At 39.8% G+C, this 13,593-nt stretch overlaps 1 protein-coding gene and 1 long non-coding RNA gene across 5 annotated transcripts in view; one reads left to right on the forward strand and one right to left on the reverse strand.

The window, feature by feature from the left end:
* LOC310728479 overlaps positions 1–3,809 on the reverse strand; it is a 4,024-nt gene extending 215 nt beyond the window's left edge. Inside the window, exons 1-2 of the long non-coding RNA XR_014534267.1 lie at positions 1,632–3,809; positions 1–1,536 (exon numbers count right to left, since the gene is read on the reverse strand). The exon at positions 1–1,536 is cut by the window's left edge and continues 215 nt beyond it. This is a non-coding gene — a long non-coding RNA (uncharacterized lncRNA). The remainder of the gene's footprint in view (positions 1,537–1,631) is intronic.
* tmem266 (transmembrane protein 266) overlaps positions 1–13,593 on the forward strand; it is a 50,071-nt gene that overhangs the window by 35,468 nt on the left and 1,010 nt on the right. For 2 of the 4 annotated variants that reach the window (XM_083545884.1, XM_083545887.1), the window contains 6 exons: positions 597–653; positions 1,936–2,074; positions 5,059–5,174; positions 8,525–8,717; positions 11,523–11,585; positions 12,627–13,536. In XM_083545884.1, coding sequence (XP_083402010.1) covers positions 597–653; positions 1,936–2,074; positions 5,059–5,174; positions 8,525–8,717; positions 11,523–11,585; positions 12,627–13,252 — 1,194 coding nt within the window. In that variant the 3' untranslated portion in view covers positions 13,253–13,536. Of the gene's footprint in view, positions 1–596; positions 654–1,935; positions 2,075–5,058; positions 5,175–8,524; positions 8,718–11,522; positions 11,586–12,626; positions 13,551–13,593 lie in introns of all 4 variants that reach the window. The other 2 variants (XM_083545886.1, XM_083545885.1) reach the window with 2 other exon arrangements.

Consider the following 13,593-nt stretch of genomic DNA (forward strand, 5'->3'; position numbering starts at 1 on the left):
ATTTGCAGAAATGGCTGAAATGCTCAATTAAAATTGAGTCCTTATTAGCTATCAGATTCCCACATACAGAATTAAATTAATTGCCTTAGTTTTATAAAATTACACACCACTGATGATTTATGAACTGGATTTTGCAAGGAGTGGAAGAAAATCACATTTTAAGTCTGAACTGCTGGGGTGTTAATATTCCTAGTACTCATTCCCCTTGTGGATGCAGTGGTGATTTGAATAACCTTTGCTGTGGAATAGCCTCAGCTGCGTCTCCTATTCCTTTTCATTTAGTATTATGCTATGCCGTCAGAAATTCGTCCTCAAACTCATTATCTAGCTCTTCTGCACTGACCGGACTCGAAGTGTGCGTGTGTGTGTTTCTTTGCTATATGGATTCTCCTCTAAAGTACATCTTATGCTTTTCTGTCCTTTTTAATTTGGACCAAACACCTTCTTTATAAAGTGCATGGGAATGTGATGCTTGTTCAAAAATTATTTTAGACTTCTCTTCCAGTTTCTGTTTGGTGTTTCTCTGTGACCTTTGCCCCCCCCCCCCCCCCCCCTTTCTCTCTCTCGCTCTCTCTCTGTTCGGCCTTTCCTCTCAGACTGTCTTCAGGATTGTGGTGCTGGGGATATGGGATTACATAGAGAACAAAGTTGAGGTAAGCTCCTCAGGGACTCATTAACATTAGGCAAGGGAGACAGAGAGAGGTAATGAGGCAGGAGACTTTCTCTCTTTCTGCTGCAGTGTCATGCTCTCAATGTCACAGCTGTGTTGTAGCAGCACCGCTGTTCTCAGTGTTCATACCGGCTTTATACTGTTCACCAATCAGCTTCTCTTTCTGTTCAATGAACAAACTCTATAAGGTTGCCAGATGGAAGAATATATACTTTAGCACATCTAACAGCAGCACATCATTAAATGTTCATAATTAAATTGGTTTTTCTCTCTACAATTGCTTACAGTGTTTAGAAAGCCAGTTATCATCCCATAGCTGGTGGATGCAGTGTTATGCATCTTATTATCAATATTAACCAGATAACAACAAAAACAGTGTTATTTTTATCATTGGGGGAATCCCAGCGATTCTACAGCCATCCATGGCTTGGAGTCAAGAGACCAAAATTGCCAGTGTTTTCTGGTAGGAGGTCTGGCATTAGTCTTTCTCATCAATCAAAGCAACACTTAACAATCATTGGTGTCTGTATGCTCATGTATAGTAGCTGGAAGTCATGTTTTTTAATTATGTTTTCCTATTTAACATGACACGGAATGTAATTTTGATGAGTATAGGCAAATCGCTGCACCGCCATAAATGATTGTTTTTGTTCAATCTGTCAACTATTTTTATCGTCATCTAAGATCATTTAAAACATAAACTTATACATGAGAATGATGTTACATTATTTACACATAGTAATCGTATATTGTTTTTTGTTTACTACATTTGCATCAAATAAAATGTTATGGTGGCACAGTGGAGAGTGTAGCTGCTTCACCCCTCCAAGGTCTGGGCTTATTATCTGAGCAAAGTTTTAATTCTTCTTGGGTCTACATGTATTTTCTTCCAAAAATAGACTGGTAGGTGAATTTGCAGCCTTGATATTAATGAATGTGAATGTGACAGCCTGATCATGACATTCATAGTGTATTCCTGCCTCCCAGTGTGCCCAGGTAGACTTCAGATCGTCTGTGACCCTCACCAGTATAAACAATTTACTGAAGATGAATGATTAATTATTTAAGTTATTATTTGTGGAGTCTAGAAAGCAGACAGGAATATAACTTACCTACATGTGCAGGTTCAAAAACCTAATATATTCTTATGCTCATCATAAATGTATGGGAGAGTCAACGAAAATCCATATTATATACTTTGTGTGTGTGTGTGTGTGTGTGTGTGTGTGTGTGTGTGTGTGTGTGTGTGTGTGTGTTGGCTGCAGGTGTTTGATGGTGCTGTGATCGTGCTCTCGTTGGCCCCGATGGTTGCCTCCACCGTTGCTAATGGACCCAGCAGCCCCTGGGATGCCATTAGTCTCATAATCACCCTTCGCATATGGAGGGTCAAGAGGATTATTGATGGTAAGCAGAACTCTTGCACTGCACTTGTTTTGCTTACATGCTTATTTCTCAGCTATTGTATTACCTTGCTTTCTAGTTTTTGCTTCTTTCTTTGTTTCGACTGTTCCAAATGCACATAGTTTTACATAGTTACACACATTTACATCGGGAAATAGTCAAATGGATGCCATTAAATATGCTATGTGATAGTATCATGTTTGGGAGGAAAATCCTTTTCAGGAAACTCCAAAGTGCTAATCAGAAGAGGTGATTTGCAAAAACAAGTGATTATTGTGTCAGCTAGTCATTATAACTCTATTTCCCTTTCAATCAATAGGTCCTTTTCGAGCAGAGATACCAGGATGCATTTGATTAAAATTCATGCTGACCTCTCCTGTCTACAGCGCTTAAGCACAGCTCCTATTAATGCAGGCGTTTGCAAGGTCACTCTTGTTTCCCTCCCACGACTCAATTTCCGATCTGCTCAGTCCAGGCTGTCGATCAGTGGAACAGGAAGTCGAGCAAACTTCTACTTCCTGCAAGATTTATTGCTGTGCATACAGAACGAGTCTTTTTGGGATAAATTACATTGTATCCCAGAGAAAATACTAAGAATCTGGTTTTAAAAACTTTACGCTTTCTGCTGTTTCATTTACTTCCAAGTTCTGACTTATACATTAGTATATTAATCTGCTATAATGGTGCTAAACATTTTATTGCTTATTTGTTCATTTTTGTAGAGGATAATAGTTTTTTTTATTTAGGACATGTTTATATCAACTTTTTGTGCATTGCTTCTATTCTGCACCAGTGTGTGTTTCAGTCAGCAGTGTGTAAATACCAATTTCTGTAAATGCCTGCTTAGTTACACATTTGAGTTATTGGATCTGTTAGAGAGTGTGTACTCAGCAGAAAGTGTGTATAAAAAGATTAATATTGTCACCAGTTCTTTACAAGAGCATGCAATTCTTGCAGTGTTTATTTTCAGGTAGTTGCCCCAAACACACACACACACACACACACACACACACACACACACACACACACACACACACAGTCTTGTTTTACTTATTTATAAGGGTAGTTGTGGAGTATGTCTTTTTATACAGTTAGCAATTCCAAAAAAAAGGACCAGTTAGTGTTACCACACTATTAAAAATTATATGTACAATGAATAAGAAAGTACAATGTTTTTTATTGTTTGTTTTACAGCATCATTGAGACATTGAGAGAAAGAGCTTAATACATACCCAAACAATGGCCACTGATCAGACAACAAGCAAGATTTTTAATTCAATCCAATTTGAATGTATGTGTATAGCAGTTTTAACATTAGATATTGTCCCAAAGCAGCTTTACAGAGATAAGTACGATATTCCTACTACTAACTATAAAAAAGTATAATTTTTTTTTTTGCCTTTTTGAATTTTATACTACAATTTTTTCAAATAATATTGCCAATTTTAAAGTCAACAGCAGCTTTTGCAGCACATCTTTCTGCAAAAGCTGCTGTTGGCTTTCAAATGCATGATTCGGAACTTTGTGTGAGGTCTTCACTGGAACGCCCCCCTGTAGCGCTCCCTCTGAATTCATATGCAAATACCGGATGAGCCACAGGTGTAGAGTTATAAATATACACGCAGACATTTCAGCTGAGAGTTCAGCTCCATGTCAGCAGATTATCAGGACTGTTTACTGAAATACTTTGTTCTGTTACGTGGAAAAAAAAAAATCTCTAATAAAATGTGATAGAAAACCGGAAATGGTGTAAAAACACTGTGATACTCTGAATTCTCTGTTTTTGTGATCAACATTACCTTGAGAATGCACTCTGGGGATAAAGGGTACTGTGTTAGTTCAGTTTTGTTCACTGACAGAAACATTGTATGGCTTCTTTACATATGTGACAATTTAAAAACTTACACTTATTGTACCACCCTAATCAAATGTACACCTTTTCTTTTCTCAGATTGTTGTACTGTAAGTATTTTCTGAAGGAAATAATTAGTATTTTTTATTGATGAATCATATCTGAAAGGATAAACTATCTGAGTTTCTCCAGAGGGACAAACCTGATTTCTACTGATTTCTAAAAGTCTGTGGTCATTTCCAACACAATAATAAGGTGTTTGACCTGGACAATGTATAAATCTAGTACCCTAAAGCATCCTTCAGGACAGTTTATTTTTTTGTCTTTGTTTTGGCAGATCCATCAAAGATCCTATGAAAGTGAAAACATTACCCATAGAAACAAACCTTAAGGAATCTCCATATATTTTTTGTGTAATGTTCATACAATTATGTTTGCACCATGTTTATACTTATAAAAATGTACAGTACAAAGGAAACACTTGTTAGAAGTCTATCGAAGTTGTATGGTGAGGTAAATGTTAGCTATAACAAAACATTTGATAGTGATGGCACTGAAAAGATCCAAACCGAGTGCACAATTTGATTTGCTATGTTATTGTTGCTGGATAGTTTTTTAGGTCAGTACTATTATTTACAGTGACGCTGCTGTACAGCTGAAAAATACAGAGACAGGTTGATTCTATAGAAGATGCTTGTAGCATTCAGGACATAAACAGTCACTTTAGGCTCAGTATTATGCCTCTAATGATTACAGTCTAATTGAGATACATGATGGAGTAACATGATGGTGCTCAGCTGGTACAGTCACATTTCGGAGCAGTGGGAATGAGTCTGGCGTAAACTCTGATAGAGCCGTTCAGTCCAAGCAGCAGAGAGCAGGCACAGTGTGAGTCTGTCCACAGCCACAGTCTTTTTGTGTTTTGCTCTGCTTGCTGGGTGTAAATGTTTCTTAGTGGATAAAAAGAGCAATCTAGAGTGTCAGGGCATCCAGATAAAAGTTGCTTCTCAGTGGACAGTGTTACCTGCAGCACTGGGGCCTGTAATTGACTTGTTATCGGAGATGTATATCAGACGTGACATATAACAAATAGCCTTTCCTGTTCTGCCTTTTTCCTGTCTCCCTGTGGCTGTAGCATACGTGCTGCAGGTAAAGGTGGAGATGGAGATGGAGCTTCAGCAGTATGAGAAGGCTAAAGCTGTGCGGGAGGAGCAGCTGGAGAGGCTCACGCAGATTTGTCAAGAGCAGGCGGTGAGACACACATATCCTTTTATTCTTTTCTTACACTATACACAATATGGACAAAGTTTGGATGCGGTCACATTCATTTTTATTAGACTTAAACCTGTTCCAGCATGACAATGCCCCTGTGCACAAAGCCAGCTCCATGAAGAAGCTTAATATAGTTTGCATGGGTTGGAGTGAAGATCTTGAATGGTATGCTCTAGAGCTCAGACCTCAACTCTATTAGACACCTTTGGGATGAATTGGAACGCTGAATACACCCCAGGCCTCTTCACCCTACATCAGTACCTGACATTATTGTGGCTGTATGAGCACAAATTTTAGCAACCTCACTCCAAAATCTGGTGGAACATCTTACCAGAAGAGTGGAGGTTATAATATCAGCAAAAAGCACATACAAACCTTATCTTCAGGTGTCCACAAACCTTTTTTTGTTCATATAGTGTATGAATCACAGTCCCTAGCAATGCATTGCGTATATTTGTGTGGATAGATGTGTTGGCGAAACACAGAGAAAAAACCGAAAGCAAAGAAAATAAAAATATTTGTGTATATGTAATCCGCCGAATTGAAATTAACAACTACTTCGTTATTGTACATTGGTAATGTGTCTGTACACCAACAGAGGGCAGCAGTGCCACATAGAACCGAAAATACACCACCGTTAAACTAGAGCTTTTTTTATCATGTATGATTTTTTTCAGGACAAACCATTATTGTCTTAAAATCAAATTTTCTAAAATATTTTACATTCATAAGGATTTTTAAAATTCCTTTCTAAAAATTATATAATGTTAGTGAAGTGCTTCAATACTTTCTGATGGTGGGTTCTGTTTTATAAAGACAGTCTTTATTTTACATGAAAATCTGAAATGCTTGCAATACTTATTAAAAGTTTGTATGCTTCGCTTTTTAAGTAGATTAAAAATATATACACAAAAAGTTTAAAGATCATCCTAAAAGAAAACAATGCACATGCAACAATAATGTCCTATTCTGAAAGGGAAACTCAAACTTTTATATGATGATGGAGCGTCCGTGAAACTTACGAAGGACATAACACAATGTCTCTGCTTTCTTTGTTTTGTCCTAAGGGAAATCTTTTGCCCAAGGCCATACGTTACATGACTGAGGCAATTGTGTCGAGCTTTCCAGTCAGATAAGAGCTAAAGTCTCATCTATTTCAGCAAGTTTTATCTAACCAATCAATAGTGAAAGAGCTCATACATCATAGGAATGTGTTGCTTTTGTTGGGAGAAAAAGAAAAAAGACAGATTAGATACGGAGAGCAATGTCCAAACGTAGGCTCTGTGGGGAACTGACATGACGCTCGTCAATATGTGCATGCAGGTCAGAGTAAATGTCATTAGAGCATTAATTAGGTACAGTGAGTGGTGCTTAATATGCTAAATGAATGTAAAGGCTCACCTTGGGTGATCTCTAGCTCTGTAACAATAAAAGAAATGCGCAATCACAGCATAATTAAACAATGACAGGAAAGTGTGAACTGATAGCATTTATAGCTCCAGGGCTGGTGGACTAGAAATATCGTACTAACATAAATACACTATATGGACATAAATATTAGGACAAAAATGGAAAAATTTCATCACTAAATTGTATAAGATGTATTTTAGATGCACATTCCAATGCCCCTGTGCACAAAGCGAGCTCCATGAAAATATGGTTTGCATGGGTTAAAGTGGAAGATCTTGAGTTTCCTCCTCTAAAGCTCTGACCTCATCTTTACTGAACACTGGAACGCTGACTGCTGTCGAGAAAAATTATTATGTATTATTTAGCTTGTATTTTAATCAAACTTACTTAGAGAGTAATTCATGCAACATATGTAGCTAATAATCAGTGTAGAATTTATGAGATACCATAAATGTAACAAATAGCTTTGATTAAACCTATTTACTCCACATAAAAATAAACTTATACTAACACAGAGTAAAATAGGGCTTGACTGAGGTTATGAGCGTGCGGATAAAATAAAACACCCACGCAGGAGATATATTTAGGCATGTTTATTGGGATAAAAGAGACTGTAGGCCTTGGAGAGGATATGAGAGAGTCAGAATTAGGTGAAGGCATAAGAGGAAGATAATTGTTGGGAGAAAGAACAGGGCAGGTGGGAGAGTAATCAGTAGGAGACCTATAGGAAGGATAAGGGAGGATGGAAGTGTTGGTACAGGTGTGTAAGTGTGTAGGTCACCATAGTCTTCAGTGTCAGTCTGCGTCTAGTGATGCCAAACAGCAGAGAGGTCAGGTGAGGTTAAGAGATAAGGGGGAAATGAAAAAAGAATGAGGTAAAAGAAGATAACTCCAAATTAAGAGGAATTTTCCAAGACAAAGAAATTAGAAAAAATAGAGGTGCCATGCCACACCAGGGTATAAATATGTGTGTGTAAAGAATGAGTTTGCTTGATCTTTTTAATGTGATTGAGTGACCACCTTCTATTGAGCTCTGTGGAACATGACTGCAACATGCTTTTTCTAAAATGAAGGACTGATGATCCTTCATTGGTTTTTAAGGTCTATTCTATATTATTATTATAATTATTAAGTGTTACATTGGGAATCAATTGCAACAAAGAATCCACACCCATATTAGAGACGGGTTCTGAGTTCTGACACTGCACTCCAGGCCTCCTCGTCTACATCAGTACCTGACTTCACCAACACCCTTGTAGCTGAATGAGCACAAATCTCCAGAACCACACTTCAAAATCTAAAACAAACGTCTACACAGAAAAGTGGGTTATTGTTCATTTATAACATTGTGAATATGAACATTTGAATCTTATGGTCAGGTGTCCACAAACTTTTGTCCGTATAATGTATATAAGCAGAGTAACTTTTTTGTGAAAACAGCACTTTTGTGTTTTATGCAATGAACGTAATTGCACAGTGATAAAACTTAACATATTGTCTAGTACTCAAAATTTCAGTAAGTTAGATGCTATGCTGTGGTTTCTATCTTTACCAGACTGTAGATTCGCACATGGTCTCATTGATAGAAGTATTAAGTAATGAAACCTGCAGAAATGCCTACCAGGTTTTGTCTGTATTTGGGCTCATTTCTTTAAGCCCGCTTTGTTGACACTTCCAGTTTAATTATAGTAATGCATAGTTGCTGATAAGTAAGACAATTGTTTAAGCTCAATTGTTCAACATTGTCACCAACCATCACTGTATTCTAGCAGTCACCTTAACTCTTAAAATTCTGTAAAGCTGCTTTGAGACAATGTCTGTTGTGAAAAGCGCTATAGAAATAAACTTGACTTGACTTGATCTGTAGAGATTCGTAGCTCTGTCATGTGTAATGCGATTTTCTGTTCCTGCGTCGTCAGTTTGAAATCAGGCAGTTACGAGCTCACCTGGCTCAGCAGGATCTGGACCTGGTGGCAGAGCGTGAGGCAGCTATGCAGATCCACCATGTTTGGGGAAAGCAGAGCAGCAGCTTTCAGGAGGTGGATGGACTCGGACCCGTAGCCTCCGACACTGAGGGCAGAGGCAAGAGGAGAGAGCCAGGAGCTCCGACAGGTAATGACTTCAGAGTACACTTTGTGTCTAAGAGTGCTGCAGGTTAGGGTCTTGTGTTTGGATGCGTTTCGGGAAGACAAATAAATAACAACAGCACTTGGTGTTCTGTTTCTCATTCATTATTGGCAAACTGGTCACCAGTGCGATGTCTCGCATGAAGAAAACACTTTGGATTCGATTTAGATAAAAGACAGTCGGACTGTGCATTTGGTTAACCAGCTTAGACCATGGTGCAATTTAATTACTGCCAATTTAATGAGTTACTGGTGACGATCACATTGGGGGAAAATAAAATGAAAATGATAACATTATAAGCCCATTATCACCATATTCACTAAAACATTACATTATTAACCATTTACAATATACACCGATCAGACATAACATTATGACATTATAACGTTATGACCAGTAAGCGAATAACGCTGATCATCTCTTTATAATGTTTAGAAAGTGAACATTTTGTCCTCATAGTTGTTGTGTTAGAAGCAGGAAAAATGGGCAAGGATTTGCGCAAGTTTCACAAGGGCCAAATTGTGATGGCTGGATGACTGGGGCAGAGCATCTCCAAAACTGCAGCTGTTGTGGGATGTTCCTGGTCTGCAGCGGACAGTATCTATCAAAAGTGGTCCAAGGAAGGAATAGAGGTGAATCGGCGACAGGGTCATGACAAGGCTCATTGATTCACGTGGAAAGTGAAGGTTGACCCGTGTGGTCCGATCCAACACAATATTAGGCAGGTGGTCATAATGTAATGCCTGATTGGTGTATAATGGCTATTTGTGGTGCGCTGTAGAATGATTGGCATCCTCAAGATTAACCTTAGACAAAAATATGAGAAATATACCTTTTCAACAGTGTTTTTGCTCAAAGTGGCATGCACGTTAAATTTAACTGGACTTTAATTAAAATAAATGTATAACAAATATTATAAATATTTTTTTAACAAAACCATTTGTCACAGTTATGAGCTCTTCAATAGTTGTAATAAACCTGTGTTGGAGAGGATGCAAGTTTAATTTTACCCTTCACATGCAGTAAGGAGGATGGGCACAGGGGGCAAAAAAGGATCATGGTAACACCACCTCGATGCCAAAGAATTTGTGAAAGGAAGCATTTTCTAACCACCAACATAAACACCTGGATTTCTCAAGACACCACTACAACTTCAACTAAGGTTCTATGGGCATAAATAGAACAGTCAGGGTGAAGATGGCCAGACAGAAGGGCGGAATGTTACTGACAGCAGTTGAATAGTACAGAGCAAGAATAGTGTGTGAATTACATTGTCAGAGGTTCTAGGTTAATATCCTGTTTTCAATCAAATGTTGAGTTTCTGTTGTATTCTCTTGGCTTTGTGGGAAAAAAAAAGTCTTCTAAAGGAACTCTTCCAAAATCTGAAATATAATAAGAAATTGCACGTAAAAAAAACAACAAACTGCATATCATTTTGTGAACTCGGCGGTAAGTTGCTTAAAATGCGAATGAAAACATGGCACATATCACTTCCACTTGACTGAGCGTAACAAACATTGTTGCACGCTGGCTGTGTTGTGCACATAATGTCAGCTCACATTGAGATCTGAACAGCTACAGCTGACATCCTAAACTCACCCACAGTGCTCTGTGCATTGGGCCATGTTACTCCTAAAAGCGTACTCAGATATGGCATAAACATCTGTTCCTTTCACCTGAAAAAACCACAATGGGCTGCCAGCAAGCTACACTCTGGCCCCCAGAGGATTGTGGGAGCAGGACCCTGGCGTGTGGCTTTTTCTAATCAGAAGAGTGACTGGACAGAAAGGGCTGTTGGAGTGGCGCCTGACCTCAGGGGAGCGTTCAGTGAAAGACAAGAGAGAGCTAAAGTAGCCTGAGGCTGTGTGTTTTAGTGGCCAAGACTTATACACGTCATAGCGAGAGTGGGCGAGAGATCCCGGATACAAAGACTCTCTTTTTGATGTGTGCCAGTGCTTCCCAGTGACATAATGAATGTTCAGAATGTTCAGATTTATTGCCATTTTCTGCATCCAAAAGACACTAAGACTCGCTTGTTTAAAATTATTGCTTTGAATGTCCCCTTATTTCCACCAGAGAAATTCTTCACATTTTGAGAGCAGATAGGAAAAGTAAATAAAGGGGCCGATAGCATGATCAGGTTCTGACAGACCATAAAATTCATAGCCTGATGAACGGCTCAAGCTGTCAGAGCGTGGGGTCAAAGCTCAGAGCACACACCATAACACTACAGGAGCATTAAATCACCTGAATCTGCCTCAGTGCTTTCACTCCCGCACACTCTTTTCCTTACTCTCCCCATCTTACTCTTTCTCCAGTCTCACTCGGAATTAAGAATAAAAGTAGACAGCTTTAACACAGTCTGCGCTCCTCCTTCTCCTCATGGGTTATTTATCCCAGAGTGATTGTCTTGCTGGTGTTTTAGGCCACTACATCTCTCCTCCTGGGCCACTGTCATATAAATAATTTAAACAGTAAAAAATGAATGACATAAAGGCATTTGGAGTAGGTTTGTGTCTCCAGGGATGAAGGAGTGGCACTTAAAAGAGTGGCAGCTTTCCCGTTCTGCTGAGTAGATCATAAGCCATCTCACTTATCCAGAGTCTGCCACCTATGCTCCAGTGTTACCTGGCCCACTCGAAGGTACAATAGTGTACCGTATTCATTACAGAATCACAGATTACGTGTAATGTGTGTTTGAGCAAAACAGAATGCTTTTCCAATGTGAAATTATTAGTAGTCATAATATGTTATTATGCAATGTGATTGACTGCTTTTGTTTTATTTCAGAAAACATCGCTCAAGATGACATGAACAATTACATCAGCCAGTATTACAGTGAGCCAAGTAGTGGTAAGAAATATATTGATATGAGCACAATGCATGTATTTTATGCTTGATCTATAGTAAGGAAAATGCAATTAAAAAAAGCTCTATAGTCTGGGGACTGAGTAATAGAAGTAACTCGGCCATCTTCTGGATTCCACACACAGGAGACTGAGAGCATGGCTGGTCCTGCTCTCTAAATAGGAAGGACTTCCTGCTTTCTTTTCTGTCAATTGAAAAAATCCTAGCCATCTGTGGGCATCTGCTAGCTAATGTGAAATCCTATGAACATTCCCATCAATGTGTAGTATGCTGGCTTATAATGCTGCATGAGCAGCAGTTTGGAAAATAAAAGACAGAAGTGTGTCTGAGAGGAAGCACATCAACTTCATATGTGCTCAGTAAACATCACATTCCCACACCATGAGCATGAATATGGCATATCTTCCTTTAACACAGTTCTGGTGTAGACTGTCCACTATTTATTAAAATGTGGCTTTGTGTTCATTCAGCCAAAAGAGCCTTAAAGACATCAGCCACTCATGTCAGGTAAAAAAGCCTAGTGTTAAACATGGTCGAATCAGAACTCTGAGCAGACAATAAATGTTTAGAATTGGCTGAGTTCTTCCACATCAACCTTGTCAAACCCTGTCTATTAGCTTTGTAAAATTGCCCAATTGCTTTGTATACATTGGTACTGTTGTACTGGAAGAGGCCACTTAGTGGGCCACTGAAGGCTGTAATGCTACAGCATACAAAGCCATTGTAGACAATTGTAAACTGTGGCAACAGTTTGGGAAATGTTTTTCCAGCCAGACAAACTGAAGAACCCTTAGTGATTCTAGATTTAACATATGTCTATCGTGTGGTTCGATCCAGCAGACAAGCTACTGTAGTTCAAATTGCTGAATTAAAGAAGTTAATGCTGTTAATGCTCGATGGGTCAGGACTGTTTTGTAAGCCGAAAGGGAGACCAACACAATATTAGGCAAGTGGTCATGATTTTATGGCTGGTCAGAGTATATTAAACTTAAAAAAAAAAAAATTCAGCTTTTGTTTTTGTTGCAGATATTGGGGTTCCAGAGCCAGGTGCACGCATTATAACTACTACAGCCATAGACGTGCACCTGCCCACAAACCCATGCCAGCTGCCTCCATCTCTGGTGAGTGCTGATGGACCAGGCAGCTCAGTGAGCGAGGCTCCCAGCAGCACAGTGTCATGCTCTAGCTGCAGCTTCTCAGCACGCCAGCACAGCGTCAGCAGCCATACACTGGCCTCCAGCAGTGAGTGTAGCTCGACCGTACGTGAGGCCTCCACCTCTGACTATAGCGGCCAGCACTGTTGTCCACCGCCTTACTGCAGTCCACTGACACTGGGCACACAGGGTGGAGGGCACAACCCCAGTGCTGTGGTCCAGGAACTTCTCTCATCCCTGTCTGAGGACTCATGTTTAGCCCAGAAGGGTAAAGTGAACCCGCTTAACCTGAAGCTCCCCAGTCCAGCCGGCTCAGCTAAAGCCAGCCCCGAGCTGGAGCACAGGGTCAATATTTACAATAAGAGGAACCAAGAGAGCATGGCTGTGTTCCAAACCAAGCCACTGATCCACCTGCAGGGAAATGAACCATTGCTGGATGAGAAGTACAGACTCATGGAACCTGCAGATGCTCCACTGACTCGCATCCCGGATACGTAGGGCATGGAGTACAGCGGCATGGCCACCATCACCAGCTAAAGCAGCTTCCCTCTTTGTCTCTCTCTCTCTCAGCCAGCACTGTTCACTTAGACTCCCAGGCTTCTTGCCATGTAGAAGTGTACACTGAGCAACATGCTAAGGACTTTGCTTTCAGTTGCCTTTTCCAGTGAGGTTTTCTATCTTCATGGCAAGGAATTGTCTGCACATGTCCGTCCTCTCTCTCTCTCCTCTCTCTCTCTCTCTCTCTCTCTCTCTCTCTCTCTCTCTCTCGCTCTCTCTCTCTCGCTCTCTCTCTCTCGCTCTCTCTCTCTCGCTCTCTCTCTCTCTCTCTCTCTCTCTCT

Source organism: Silurus aristotelis, assembly GCF_946808225.1.
Source record: "Silurus aristotelis genome assembly, chromosome: 7".
NCBI lineage: Eukaryota > Metazoa > Chordata > Actinopteri > Siluriformes > Siluridae > Silurus > Silurus aristotelis.